This window comes from Ranitomeya variabilis, chromosome 3 (assembly GCF_051348905.1).
Source record: "Ranitomeya variabilis isolate aRanVar5 chromosome 3, aRanVar5.hap1, whole genome shotgun sequence".
NCBI lineage: Eukaryota > Metazoa > Chordata > Amphibia > Anura > Dendrobatidae > Ranitomeya > Ranitomeya variabilis.
In genome coordinates this window covers 744198730-744214333 of record NC_135234.1, presented here as the reverse complement: position 1 = coordinate 744214333, position 15604 = coordinate 744198730, and the positions used below count along the sequence as shown (strand labels likewise).

General features: G+C 40.9%; 1 protein-coding gene and 1 long non-coding RNA gene across 9 annotated transcripts in view; one reads left to right on the top strand and one right to left on the bottom strand.

Annotated features, from left to right (window-relative positions):
- Positions 1–15604, bottom strand: part of GRIA4 (glutamate ionotropic receptor AMPA type subunit 4) — a 446709-nt gene that overhangs the window by 163519 nt on the left and 267586 nt on the right. For all 8 annotated transcript variants that reach the window (XR_013224091.1, XM_077298517.1, XM_077298518.1 and 5 more), the window contains exon 5: positions 4652–4705. Coding sequence is in view for 7 of the 8 variants with exons in the window: in XM_077298517.1 (XP_077154632.1) it covers positions 4652–4705 (54 nt within the window). In the remaining variant the exon portion in view is untranslated. The remainder of the gene's footprint in view (positions 1–4651; positions 4706–15604) is intronic.
- LOC143817266 (uncharacterized) overlaps positions 1–15604 on the top strand; it is a 51173-nt gene that overhangs the window by 31635 nt on the left and 3934 nt on the right. The gene's annotated exons all lie outside the window — the stretch shown is intronic.

Here is a 15604-nt window from a genome sequence, read left to right as displayed (position 1 = left end):
ATTCTTCACTGCTGTGCTGTAACACACTATTTGTACTGTTTGTAGCTGTTAGCTCTGACGTTCTCTCACTATCCAGATTCACCACAAACAGGCTACTGCGTTCCCTGCCTCTGCTTTTATACAGCCTATAATAATCCCTCCTGTGCTAAACCATGGTGTTGTGGGTAATTCCGCCCTGCCACAGCTGAGGCCTTCTATGGCTGATGCAATTTTCTGCAATGTATAATGGTGGAGACAGTTTCAGGCGTTTTTTGGAAAATGAATCACAAATTGTTTGAATTCTCAAATTCCTAAAAATGCTATGTAAATTCAACTTGCATCGAATCGACTCGCTCATCTCTAGTCATAATTATTACACATTAATTCTAGCCCCATAAGGACAGGCATCGAGTGAATACAGCAGAAACTCAAGATTGCCTGTCTAATAAGGAACGTTGATTTATAATAGCAAGACAAAACAAAGAGCATTATATTCCACTTGAACATCCTGGATCTGCAATTCTAATTTTCCTACAGAATTTGCCTCTCTACAGAATTAGTCTCAGACATGGAAATAAAGCAATCAAGGTATCTGTAAAAAGAAGAAACGCTCTAAATATAGCCGGACCGATCATTCCGACAGATCAGCTTTATCATTGCTGGATTTTTAAATTGTACTTCACACTTGTTTAGGAAAGTGAGCACTTGGAATACTAAGTAGGACATTAGCACAAGCCGCAAGATGATTTTTAATAGTAGTGGTCTACCGCTACCAACATAAAGTGTGATTCTCATAGCCGTCACGGTCTGCCTTATTAGGTTATTCTGGGACTGAAGGTCAAGTATAAATGTATCCATACACATCATATGGAAATCTGGTCAGCGTGTCCATAAAACAAGAACAGAAAAATATAAAAAAAAATTTGGTTGGAATATGACCTTGAAACCATCTCTCCATGGCCTATCTGAATTGACCACGCTCGACAAATTTGGAAAGTTACTGCAGTGCATGTTTTTCCCATTTTCCCAGGTGTCTTAAAGGTTGGATTATCGTTGCCCTCACTTTGATGAGGTCCCCAAATGTGGATGTAACAATCTTGACAGCTTCAGTGGTAGGTCCACCACTCGTTAGCATAACGTGCATGGGTGGCAGACAGAACGAAGGTCATATTAGGTGCTCAATAGTGATGAGTGAACGCGCTCCGATAAGGTGTTACCCGCCATGCTCAGGAGCTGATCCAGCTTCTTACCAGGCAGACACCAGATCTGTTACATAGTTGTATCTGCCTATGACTGCAGAGACCAGAGCGTGCTCCTATCGCTGTAGTTTAACCATTTAAATACCGATGTCAATCTGACTGTATAATTTAAAAGAAGTAATTGCCAGTGCTGTGTGCACCAGCTCCCTGCGATGTGGTTGCGGAGAGCCATTGGATTACTTCGACTGCTGGGGGTCAGCTAACTTGACAAAATCAATTAAGGAAGAATGATACCAGGCAGTACCAACCACATGAGAGTTAAGTACAACTTGTTTTTTTTTTCCCCTCAACGTAAAAATAAGCAATGGTTCAACTGATATCAACGCGTACGACACCATCATGCTGAAGGTTTAATTGTTAAAACGCTATTTCCCTTCAGGTTGCAGTGCTCGTTAAATGTCACCTAGTTAAAAAGTTTGAGAACCAATTAAAGTGGCAGAGAAATGCTGCGGGTTTGACCTTTATAAGTCTTTTATGTGATCTCTAAAGATATAGAATTGCCTGACTAGGCTCAAGGGGTTACACGGGTACTAGATCTCAAAAGATCAAATCCTTGCTTACTGCCTTAATTTAGCCAGGACAATCGCATGAGCTGAATTACAAAAGAATGGGGGCTTATTTAAACTCCACACCAAAAGTGTCTGTTTTAACAGCCTTCTTAAACAGTCCAAGGACAGGGTTCCAATTTTTGACATTAAAATGTTGATGAATAAGAGAATATAGCATCTCTCTGGAGACCAATGTTTATGTGTAGTTTACCTTTAAATGAAAAAGCATCACAAAATTAAACTATACATAAATTAACTAATGTTAAGTTAATATTTGTCACAATAGTGCAATGTTCCCCTAGAAGACCTGGAGTTATACGGTCACGTCGGGTAATGGATCGCAGGTCTACTTTAGAGATAATGTGATTTGTGTGCCATATTAAATTTTATTTAGTTTCCTCTGGTGCTGAAGAGGTTAACGACCCTTTCTGTGCTGGTCAGAAACATGCAGCTCCATTTCAGCTGCTTCTGATCTGGTCATTACCTGTTCCTATAAAAATTGGTCAGACCTTCTTGTCCCTGCCGGTGAAACATTCATCTTCCTGTGCTGTGTGCTAAAGCTAAGTGGTTGGAGTAGAGTTGCTGTAGTAGTGTTTTGTGGTTTGCTGCAGTAAGGGTGCATCTATCTCTTGGTCCCTGTTCCCATTTAGTTTATTCCTCCCTGTCCCTACCGTCCTCACTATTGTTGGTGAGTGTTTTGTATGATAGAGGTTTTCTGTTATGCCTGTTTTGTCTTTGTGTCTTGTTTAACTTTCATTTCTGTCCCATTCCTCATGGGGTGGGGGAGAGGACAGACCAGGGTTTAACAGGAGCATAGTAAGGTCGGAGGCTTGGGCCTCTCTACCTTCAAGAGTACCCTCAGGACAGGGATATTTAGGGTCCCAGATCCACAGACAGTTTCAGGCTTCTCTTCCTTATCGAAGACTGTAACGGTGTTACAATATTTTTTAATGTAACTACTCTAATACAAATACTGAATTATTATTGCAGGTTTCACACTGGCGATTACAATATACAGTACATATAAGACTGGAAATGACTATTATCTGCAGCTCACTTTTCAACTTTTCTGTGTAGATGGGTACAGAGCCGACTGAGTGATTTCACCATCATAACAGTGTTTAATGACAAATTATTGCTCTGCTGTACTGTAAGGGACTTTGATAACAGAATAGGAATATTCTGCACAGATATAAGGCACTGTATGGAGCTCCCGGATGATCACAAGTCTTTCGTGAAAATAGATTTTACTCCATAACCAGATGTGTATTTTGTCATGTAGTTATTCTTATAAAATAATGAATTATTATTGCAGCTTTCACATTGGCTATTGCAATGCACATATAAGACTTGCAATTCCTATTAGCTGCAGCTGAGTGTTCAGCTTTGCTGTGTAGATAGGGACAAGGTCAACAGAGTAATTTCATTATCATCGGAGGGTTTAATGACAAGCTACTGCCGTGCTGTATTGTTAGAGATCTTGATAAGATAGAATAGGAATATAATGCATAAATTTAAGGCCCTGTATGCATTTCCACTGTCGATCACTGGTCTTTGATTAAGACGATTTTACTCCATAACCAGAAGTATAAATCATTTCTTTCACTCTGGAAAAATATAAAGTCTGTAGTCTAAGTGTCAATAGAGTTAATTCATCATCATCATCATCATCATCATCATCTGGGGGTTTAATGACAAATTACTGCTCTGCTGTAACCAGATGTGCATTTTTGTCATGTGACTATTCTCATAAAAATACTGAATTGTTATTGCAGCAGTCAGACTGGCCATTGGAATACACATACTGTATAAGACTGGTAACTCCTGGTGTCTGCAACTCACTTTTCAGCTTTGCAGTATAGACGGGGACAGGGTCAACACAGTCATTTAATCAAAATCAGAGGGTTTAATGACACATTACTGCTCTGATGTACTATTAGAGACCCTGATAAGATAGAATTATTAGATATTATTACAAAATATTAATCATAAGATATTATGCACAAATATAAGGCCCTGTATGCAGTTTCCCTGCCAATCACTGGTCTTTTGTGGAAGTAAATTTTACTCCATAACTAGAAGTGTATTTTGTCATGTGACTATTCTTATAAAAATACTGAATTATTATTGGCCACTGGCATACACATATAAGACTGACAACTCCTATTGTCTGCAGTTCACTTTTCAGCTTTGCTGTGTAGATGGAGACAGAGTCATCGGAGTGATTTCATCATCATAACAGGGTTTAATGACAAATTACCGCTCTGCTGTACTGTTAGAGACCTTGATAAGATAGAATAGGAATATTATACACACATGTAAGGTCGTACATGCAGTACCCCTGCCAATCCCTGGTCTTTGGTGGAAGTAGAACAATTATATCTTTTACTCGGGGGGGAAAAACAAAGTCTGCAGTCTTTGCCATGAATGTAAATAATCTAGCTAAAAGTAGAACAACTTATTACGCAAGCTATACTGTATTAGTGTATTAACACTTTCCTGTCCATTACCTTACACTTCTATAACTGTGATAAAGCAGACACCTTGTTATACAGTGAAAACAGACAGTACAAGAAGAAAGTGTGTGTCTTCAGCTCGGTGAAATAGATCTTCCCTAAGGCTTTTCATTCGGCAGGTGCTTATTTTCCAACGATAAGTAGGCCTTCGACACAGAATCGGTGCACACTACTTGAATGTGTAATCGTGATGATAAATGCTCTTTTGATTAGAGTTTAATCAGATGCATGATGAGCACGGACCAAGTGAATGCACTACTTTTATTTTCCACTGATTTTGCTCCAAATGGAACAGGGGAAATGAAAATAAATAGTCTCTCAGAGCAAATTAATGAACACAAATACTTACTAGGTTTGCAATAATGTAATGATAGCCTTTCACATGTTTCCCCACACTCACAATCTGTAACGAAAAAAGACATAATATTTTAGCCATACACTCAGCGACACAATTAACACAGGATCATCGCCATAAAATATAGTAGCAATAGACAAAAAATATAACAACGTATAACCCATACAGAAAAGAACAAACATTGCTTAATGTGTCATTACTGCATTCAGGGGGTTAACATGTTCTTGGTAACTTGACTTTGTTGGTGGAGAACCTTACTTATTATCCTTACTTATATAGCGCCATTAATTCTGCAGCGCTTTACATATATATTGCCATCACTGTCCCCATTGGGGCTCACAATCTACATTACTTATCAGTATGTCTTTGGAGTGTGGGAGCAAACCGCAGGAAACCAACATAAACACGGGGAGAACATACAAACTCCTTGCAGATGTTGTCCTTGGTGGGATTTGAACTCAGGGCCCCAGCACTGCAAGGCTGCAGTGCTAACCACTGAGCCACCATACAGTGCTAACCACTGAGCCACTATGGTGCCCTGGTTATGCATCTATGGGCTTCTGCTCTGCAATGTAATTAAAAAAATGATGACCTCTAGAAAGAAGACGCTCTTCATGCCTCTTCATAACGCCACATTCACACATCCATGTGTCGCGGTCTTGGGGATGGACTGTAATGCACGAACCCTTACGGTGTCACTGCGCCTGAGTGCATGGGATACGGCCCTGATGTGATTGGCGATGCGGCTGTGTACTCCGATGGAGCGCCTCTTGATGATGTATGCTTGAGGTACGTTAGGATCGACCTTATTGGTAAAAATATGGACGCTGTTCAGAGAGCCAATCCTGGATAAGTAGTCTGACTTTTTGGCGCCTTTCCCGATATGGATTCTTACTGGCATATTAAATGAGGACACGCTGGAATGATTAACATATGACCCTGCTGGTTGGCTGAAGGTCTCCATGAGAACGAAGATGCACTTCATTCATTTGTCAATACGATAGTAAATATAATGCTGAATTCTTGGTATATGGTGATTTTATAGATTATATATATGGTGGATATACATATGTTGGAAGTACTCTATTGTTGATATATCTGATGTTTGTTACTTGTTTTTAATCTATGTGTAATGTATTTGTGGGTTGTGGTCTAATGGTGATTGGTGCATACACATTATTTAAACCGGCCCTTTACACTATATTGTATGCTGGACAAAGACCTATTGATGGTCGAAACGTTGCTTCTTTATGGCTGAATAAATCCTTTTTTATATTACGACACCTGGATGGAGCGCTGTTTATCTATTTATTCAACTGCTTGTAATGCACGAACTGTCTGCGTGTCTCCTGTCCCGAACTTGAAAGCCTCATATATGTGTCTAAGGCAGTTAAAGGGAACCTGTCACCAGGTTTCCCCAATATAAACTATGGCCATTAATTTTAATGCCTCTTTACAGAAGTCTAGCAAGCTGTATGTAAGTCTTCAACTCCCTCTGCATAGCCCCAAAAAATACCTTTCATAACCCCCACATATGGTGCAGTCCAGTCCGATGGGTGTCGTTGGTGTTGTTTCAGCGCCTCCTCTATGCCCCCCACCGCCGTTCTACTGCTTGCTTGATTCGATGACTCTTTCTACATCATCAATATGTCCCCAATCTTACTTCTGAGCAGAAGCACTTTGCTCGATGCTTCTAAGGGCATAGCAAAGTACTGTAATGTGCATGTGTCGGGAGAGGCCAAAGAGCGCCGATGACCCAGAAGTGCGCATGAGCATTACAGTGCTTTGCTCTGTCATCAGCAGTGCAGATCGACGTGTGTCTGTCCTGTGTGGATATAAAAACAAAGAGAGTCCTGTCCTGTGTGGATGATGTAGGATGTGTTATACACATGATGCAGGGTAGGAGGATGGCGAGGAGAGAAGAGGACCGCACCATATGTGGGGATTATAAAAGGTATTTTTTGGGCTATGCAGATGGGGTTGGGGACTTATAACTGCTTGTTAGACTGCTATAAGGGAGGCCTTAAAGATGGTGGCCGTAGTTTATATCGGCAAAACCTGGTGACAGGTTCCCATTAAGTTCGGCCCATGGGACTCGGACTGCGACACTCAGATGTGTGAATGCAGCATAAGACTAGATCCATCTGTATTGGAACAACTCCAAATAATCGTGCCATGCCAGTCTCTCTCCTAGTCACAAACAAGCTTCAAACTAATGGCGGAACACGTAACTATCTTCAATGTTCTTTATAAGTTCAGCATATTTACATCTTCAATACCAAATGCAATAATACATTCATTGCCATAGTCACCACAGTGAGGTTAGTCCAGGTTCGGGGTGTCCCTGTAGATTCTGTTAGGTTCAATTTATTTACCGTTCTCAATGCCTCCTCACAAAAAAGTAATAAAGACCTTATACGAAAGAATTGGAACTTCATACCGTTTATATGGCCATATGCTGGAGCCTCTACTAGAATTTTAGCTTTCATTAACGGGATCCTTTTTTACGTATCTATACAGTTCTACTGAAATAATCTAGGGTTTCCAGAGATGCCAACGAGGGAGAGGCCTCCACAGGGAGATACTCGAGGAGTGTGCCGTGGTAGAGCGGACTTTAAGGAGTATCTATCACCAATCTGGGGCTTAACTGTCTAATAAGAGTGAGCAGCCCAAGACTGGTGATTTTTCAACATTTTTCAAAAGTACTCAGAGCATTACCTAATGGCCGCCCAAAGGGCTTGATTTCTTTTTTAGAAAAAGTTGGACACAAACGTCTAAATTGTGGTACCTCAGCATACAAAGCAGCACCCCACAACCTTCCGTGGCTCCTCTCACAGTGAGTAGACAAGATCTCACTAGTTATCACAAATCTAACTCTTTCCACCGCAGCAACATTTACTAAGTGGTGACTAGAGATGAGCGTATCGATTAGCAGAGGATTAAGTTTGAGTTGAATTTCCTGAAATTCCTGGTTGTGCAGAAATTAAATACTTTGAGATTCAATTTGCAAAAAAAGCTGCCCGATGCCATTTCTCACTCTGGCGAAGCATCGGTGAGCGGTCGAGTCGGCTTCCCCATAATGCCCAGCAGCTATGACATCACATCTCAATTCATAAATTGAATTTTCATACCTTGCACAGTGGAGGTCAGTCCACCACTGGGTCATCGGAGATCAGTGGTTCTCAGTGGAGCGCAGTCTGGCATTGGACTGGTAGTATGTACCAGTAGAGTAGGAATCCATCTTCAGATTCATAAGGTGAGCGGAGTAGACAGGTCATATTGAAACAAAATGTTTCTCGTTCTCCTCTTTATGTCTCCCCCCCAACTTCTTGTCCAGTACTAAAATCCATGCGAATATATTTGCCAGAAATCAAATTTTTGGTGAAATTTTGACTAATTTGAATTGTAAAAGATCCGCTTATCTCTTGTGGTGATCGAACGGTGACATCCTGAGAGTGGTTACGATTTGATCACAGCTTAGTAAATGATGTGGCAGTGCTAGGTTATTGCAAAGAGCAAAATACTGTGCTTTTATTATTGCTTATGTCACATAAGCGCTGCAGACGATCAGGCTGACACTGCAGCCTTCACCGTTCCATCAGGGCTGCAGGGCATAAGCATGCATGCGGTCACAAGCCAACTAGACGTATTCAGCCTCACTCTATACACTTCGAGAGACACTTCATGTGGACTGATGAGTATTACAATGATGACACGTTTGTTTTCGGGGTATTTTTGAAGGAATAAGTATTTTTCTATGGTATGTGGACATTTCAAAACTATGGGCACATACTATATATATCATACTTAGGAGTACGGATCAATTTGCATATTCTCCGCTATTCTGACAATGATGGATTATTCACAATTATATCTTGATCAGTGATTACCTATGTTTAGGTTAATTACTACATTGAATGATCTTCAGTTTTAGGGACCTTTGTGGCTTGACCCCCGTGATACAAACATCCCTTGTCTATCCAAGTATATAGGGAGATTAGATGGTATATTAAGATATCTCTCACTGATCATTGGAACCTTTTTTAGGGTTTAATAGGGATATTGTTGAGAGGAGCACCATTTTACGTTTTATCTCTAGAGTGCCAACCTCCGCGGCCTCAGTAGGGATGAGCCTAGGTCTAATGTTAATCATAGACTGCAGGTCATTGTTTGTGTTGACCTCTAGTTGCTCCATTATTACCCAGTCCTCTCTTATTTCACCTAATTAGGGATGACAGTTGTGTTATAGAATTGACCAGCTGGAACATTTGATATATACCATATTCTGATCTATGGCACAACCCTTAGGGAAAAATAGGGTCAATTAATTTATGAGAAAGAACTTTATTTGCACTGGTCTGGTGGATACTTATCTCCGGGATATAGATTGGGGTGGATTCGGTGATTTGCACTATTCTATTTTAGTGATAGTCACGACTATTACAAGTTAACTTCATAGTTTGGATATTGTGATATTTCAACTTTTTTGTATTTTTTTTGTCTTTTGAACAGGTTTTGTCTTTCTACTATACACTCCCTGACAGAAGTTATGTCGCTTATCCGTGTTATGTAAATAAAAGCTTATAACCTGACATTAAATTCATCCATTGGTTGTATAAATTATTTTATTGAAAGCTGAAACCCTCTGAAATGTGGTTTAGGTTAAGAAAATAAATTGGCATCAATGCAAAAATATTGATCAGTTAATGGACACAGATTGGTCAGATTTTGACAAGACAAAAGTTTTGTCGCCTGGTCATATAATGCACCCAATCCTAGTTTACATCCTCACAAGTGCTCAGTAAATGATCGGTTAATTAGGGTGTGTGTATAAAAAGAAACCCAGCACCCCAGACCTTCACTTGCACTGCAACTTAAGCTCTGACAACATGCCAAAAATCCATCTTGCGACCAAAGCCTGGATTATGAAGGGGCTGAAGACCAGATCCACTGCAGAGGTGGCTGGCACCTTTAATGTGTCTCAGCATCAAGCACAAAGAATTAAAAAAAGATTTGAAGAGACTGGAGATGTGTTTGACAAGCCCAGGTCAGACAGACCCCGCAAGACAACTGCTCAGAAGGAATGTTTGTTGGTTAGAAAATCCAAAGTAAGCCCCTCTTCCACTGCAGCAGAGCTCCAACAGGCCTGGTCACCTCAAGTCCCTGTGTAAACTAGAACGGTTTGTAGGATTCTGTCTCGAAATGGCCTCCATGGTTGATTCAGTGCCCAGAAGCCAGTACTAAACAAAAGGCAAATAAAAAACCGTGTGGCGTTTGCAAAGTCCCACAGCCCGCTAAACAGATGGACGCTGGAAAAGTGACAGAAGGTGGATTTCTCTGATGAATCTTCAGTAGAATTACACCACAGCTGCCAGAAATACTGCAGGAGACCTACTGGAGCCCGTATGGATCTAAAATACACCCAGAAAACAGTTATATTTGGTGGCGGAAAGATCATGGTCTGGGGTTACATTCTGTATGGGGGTGTGCAAAACATTTGCAAGGTGGAAGTCAATATCAATAGCCTAAAATATCAAGAAGTATTAGCTGCCTCATATTCCAAATCATAAAAGGGGTCAAATTCTGCAGCAGGATGGTGCTCCATCTCATACACCCATCTCTACAACAAAGTTCCTCCAGGCAAAAAAGATCAAGGTGCTCAAGGACTGGCCAGCCCAGTCACCAGACATGAACATCATTGAGCATGTTTGGGGTAGGATGAAAGAGGAAGCTTGGAAGACAAAACCAAATAATCTAGATCTGGGAGGCATGTAAGACTGCATTCTGTGCTATTCCTGATGACTTCATTAATAAATTGTATGAATCATCATTGAACCGCATGGATGCAGTCCTTCAAGCTCATGGAAGTCACACAAAATATTAAATATGTCTCTAATAGCGCCAAAACTTCATTCACCAATGTTATGCAACATATATTTGTATTTTAAGTTAATTATTTGTTTGAATATAACAGGTTATAAGCTTTTATTTACATAACATGGATAAGCGACATGACTTCTGTCAGGGAGTGTACTCAATAAATACTGTTTTTAGTGGATTTTTTGTTAGCCTCCTGTGGATCCTCACAGTGTTCACTGCTTTTCTTGCTGTTGGCGCCGGGAGAGGCAATTATGTGAGATGAGATTTGCATACATGTAATCACGTACCGACTAGACTTGTTCAGTCTTGCTCAATAAACTTTCATTAAGCGAGACCGTGCAGGTCTAGTAGGCACATGACCACATGTATACAAATCACATACTTGTGGTTATGCGCCCACTGCCAGCACCGGAGAAACCTTGTAGTGCGCTCACATAGAGTGACTGGATACTTAGGCCGGACAACCCCTTTAAGCAGTTTTTTTTACCATGAAATCAAAACATTCATGGTAATGAATGGTGTGAAGTCTCCACAATCAATTATGGTTTGGGGAGCCATGTCATCTGCTGGTGTAGGTCCACTGTGTTTTATCAAGACCAAAGTCAGCGCAGCCTTCTACCAGGAAATTTTAGAGCATTTCATGCTTCTCTCTGCCGACAAGCTTTTTGGAGATGGAAATTTCATTCTCCAGCAGGACTTGGCCCCTGTCCACACTGCCAAAAGTACCAATACCTGGTTTACAAACAACAGTATCACTGTGCTTGATTGGCAGCAAACTCGCCTGACCTTAACTTTATAGAGAATCTAAGGGGTATTGTCAAGAGGAAGATGAGACACCAGACCCAACAATGCAGACGAGCTGAAGGCTGCTATCAAAGCAACCTGGGCTTCCATAACCCCTCAGTAGTGCCACAGGCTGATCGCCTCCATGCCACGCCGCATTGATGCAGTAATTGATGCAAAAGGAGCCCCAACCAAGTATTGAGTGCATTTACTGAACATACATTTCAGTAGGCCAACATTTCAGATTTTAAAATCATTTTTTCAAGCTGGTGTTATATATAAATTATTCCAATGTACTGAGATAATGGCTTTTGGGTTTTCATTGGCTGTAAGCCATAATCATCAACATTAACAGAAATAAACACATGAAATAGATCACTCTGTAATGACTCTATAGAATATATGAGATTCACTTTTTGTATTGAAGAACTGAAATAAATTAACTTTTTGATGATATTCTAATTTTGTGAGATGCACCTGTATATTGATATAGTTTTGTGGGAAAAGATTTATAACCTGTGTTTTTACCATCCTCCGCTCTTTCTGGTCCAGTGGGCAGTCCTATCAGTGACTGACAGTTATCTCTGTATGCACACTTATACAAAGAAAGCTGTCAGTCACTGATAGGACTGCCTACTGGACCAGAAAGAGCAGAGGATGGAAAAAACACAATTTATACTGAATCTTTTCCCACAAATCTCTATGGCTGGTTTCACATTTGCAGTTGCGTCCGCAGCGTTTCTGACGCGTACATCCGCATGCGTCTTGATTTCCTATCTTTAACATTGTAGACGCAGGTGCATGCGTTTGCATGCATTCATCCGTGCTTGCTTACGCATGCGTTTTTTCGCGGTGTGCGGCTAACGCTACATGTTGCAATTTTTAAGGCAGCAAATTTCCATCAAATATGCGCAGGCATGTGCATGCGGGTGAGTGCATTAAAAACACATTACTGTCTATGGGAACGCATGTGTACGCAAGTCTTTGCGTACGCATGCGTTCGATGCGCTTGCGTACTTCAGACTGCGCATGTCCAGGAACTGATTGAGACATGCCCTCCTGGAAGTATCAAACGCATGCGCATAATAAGCGCAAACGCATGTAAAAACACATACAAACGCTGCATTTTTTTTTGCCATCATGCATAAGCTGATCCGGATAAAAAACACTGCGCTATCATGCGTTTGCATGCGTTTGCGGTTGCAGACGATACTCTGCGGACTCAACCGCAAATGTGAAACCAGCCTATATCAATCTACTCAGCTTCTCGTGCTCTATAACAGGGTGCCTGCAGATTGGATGGCATTTTCGTGCTGACAGGTTCCCTTTAAAGGCACCTCAGAAACTATTGGAGAATACTGAAACTTACAAAAAACTCTCTTTAGTAAAAAATGTTGTGATATACATGTGACAGTTCCTTAACTAAGACAATAATAGTCCAAAGCTACACGGATGACCTTCCGATGAGCTCCCCTCAAGTTCTCACACATTGTACGGTTACAAAGGGATTTTTTTAAAGGAATACTACCCGGAACTGAATGCTAAATGTAAAAAAAATAGATAAAATTGCCCTCACTGTTTCTTACTTTGCTTATTTCAGGAACATGTGGAAAATTCTATAATCTCGTTCAAATCTTGAAGAAAACTAAAGGGGCAATGTATTTTTAATCTCTTTCATTGTCAGGAGACAGGCTGTACAGAGATAGGACTTAGAAAGTAGGTGGAGTTTAGTGATTCTTATCTCCTCCTACAATGGGGGAGGGCTTCTACTTCAGTGAGTTGACCAACAGACAGACACAACAAAAGAATCCGGAAGGGGACCCAGAATGGTTCACCTCTTGGATTGAACAATGATTTTTTTTTAATACATATTTCCCAGTTTTGATTGTAACACAAGTGGAATTTCCAAATTTGTTTTTGTGTTTTCTACATTGCTTTAAAAGCTATCTTATATTTTGACCCTAGGCCCCCTTCACACGACCCTGTTGCATCCGTTTTTTTCATGAATAAAACACGTACCCATTCTAATTGATGGTGCTCTTCTTCACATGTCCATGTTTTTTCCGTCAACTCGGATGAAAAGAACCAATGCAAGTCTATAGGTCTTTGAAAAACACATCCAGCACACGGGTGACACACATGCACAGTTCATGTGCCGTCCATATTTAAAGAGGTTGTCCATTACAATGTGTAGTGGGCAGATCAATATAAACCTTGTGAATAAGGCTTCCTTCAAATACCTCCCGTTTCCAAATGTGAGCTTCACCACACGTCACAGCCCAGCATTGCGCAGGCTTGCTGCACTCCGTTAATGAAATTAGTGGAGGAGAGAGGCCACGTGATACTGTGCTGTGACGTGCGGTGAAACTCTGCCCACAGCTCAGTCACTCAGGAAGACTGGGTCCCACCTTGCCGTGTCAGCTTGCAGTTCTGGAAGTTGACTTGACATCACCGGACATCAAAGGCAGCTGCAGTTGGGGATTACGTGATGGAGATGAGCGGACAGCTTTGACATTTATTTATCCCACTGTCCATAAAAACCACCAATGAAGCTGATCATAAAAATGGACACACGGACCATAGACTGATGCCACTGATCCAAAACAATTGTGACACCAGAAACAATTTTTTCACGCACATTTTTAAACACGGATATATGAATGAGGCCTTATGGTTAATCAAAAAACTTCTAGAGTCACAGTCCAAAGTTATAATTACACCATGATCTTAAATTATAGCATTTGATCATAAAGAAGTATGGTGGTGCCCTTCTAAGTTGACCACCTTGGTCAATCTATGGTCCCGGTCCCTATACAATAACTTCTCTTCAATAACCCTTAGCTTTGTCATCACTCATTCATCGATCTCAATACCTTGGTTGTGCTGCAGGTAATTTCCTCCATGTATCAGATGTTTATGTTACCAGGTCCACAATTCTAAATCAAAGTCAAGTCTGGCAAATATGACGTGTCCTAGGAGGCTCACAAAGCCGTAACAAACAGACTGTGCACTAGGAGATACTACCTTAAAATGAAACTGAAGATCACACCACCTATAAAAATGTCACCTACATTCCACTTCCCTCTCACATCTCTATGATAGATTAGCTGCCAAGCATCTTAATATTGCTTAATAACGTGAGAGCTCCAGGAAGCCAAGACATGAGCACATTTTCTTGGATATCAAAAATCACATGAAAGAAGCAACAGTTGGATGACTTACTCTTGAAAGCTACAAAGCAGAACATTTTTTTAGACTTACTGTGAGTATAGATTTCTCTAAGAAAAAAAAACTTTTGGACCTCATTCATATGACTGCATTACGTGAAAAATCGGAGAAATGTATGGACCCACTACTGTATGCCAATCCGTTCAGAAGGAGACTGTCACATTCATTTTTAACTCCGCTCGTGGTATTCAAGGTAAACATAATTTGACAAGCCAGCAGGCAACTATGGTCCCATTCAACAAAGCTTTGAAAAGTCCCAATGTTCTTGCGCAAATCGGGGTTGAGAACAAATCTTGAAACTTTTAGGGGTTTTCATGCTAGTTTCGCCAAGGTCTGCCAATATAAGAGGAGCTGGGGTCAGACAGTGATGTGAAGGCGCCGTGACACCACAGCTCGTGTAACTCATGATGAACTGTGGCATTCTCTAAGCCAGAAATCTCACTCTAGTAAAGAAGTGGAGTAAGATTTGAGTCTGTTGCGGCGTACAAAGGTGCTCCTGATTCATTAAGAGGTGTGCGCATCAGGAGCATTTGATTCCAAAATGCCCCATCAAGACCAGCTAGAAAATTGACGGTCTTCATGAATCAGGGTCAATGTGTCTTGGCTTACTAACTCGAGTCAAGTTCGCAGAGGCTTCTCCTCGCCTTGCTTCAATTGACTGTCAGGTATTTCTTTTTCCTTGCACATAGGAAGACAAGTGTCAGTTAAAGGAGTTGGCTGGGAAAAAAGCCTCCAAGAACCTGCCTTGGACTAGTCAGGTAAGACACAACGAGCCCGATTAGAAAAGGAATTGCACCAAAGTTCTTGCATAAAACTTTTGAAAAGTGGCAAAAAATTTCTTAAAGACAGAGTGGAACAAAAGTTGTGCAAAATTAGCCATTTTGAAGGCAGGTTACAACCAAAAATAGGCATAACTGGAGTGAAACAAGAGCACGACTTTTTAATTCATGACAAGCTGTGGCATTCCTTATGACACCTATGTTACACCAGTCTCGGAGACTGGATTACGATCTGTAGTGAGGAGCACTCCACTTTTCAGACTCTGACTCTAACATG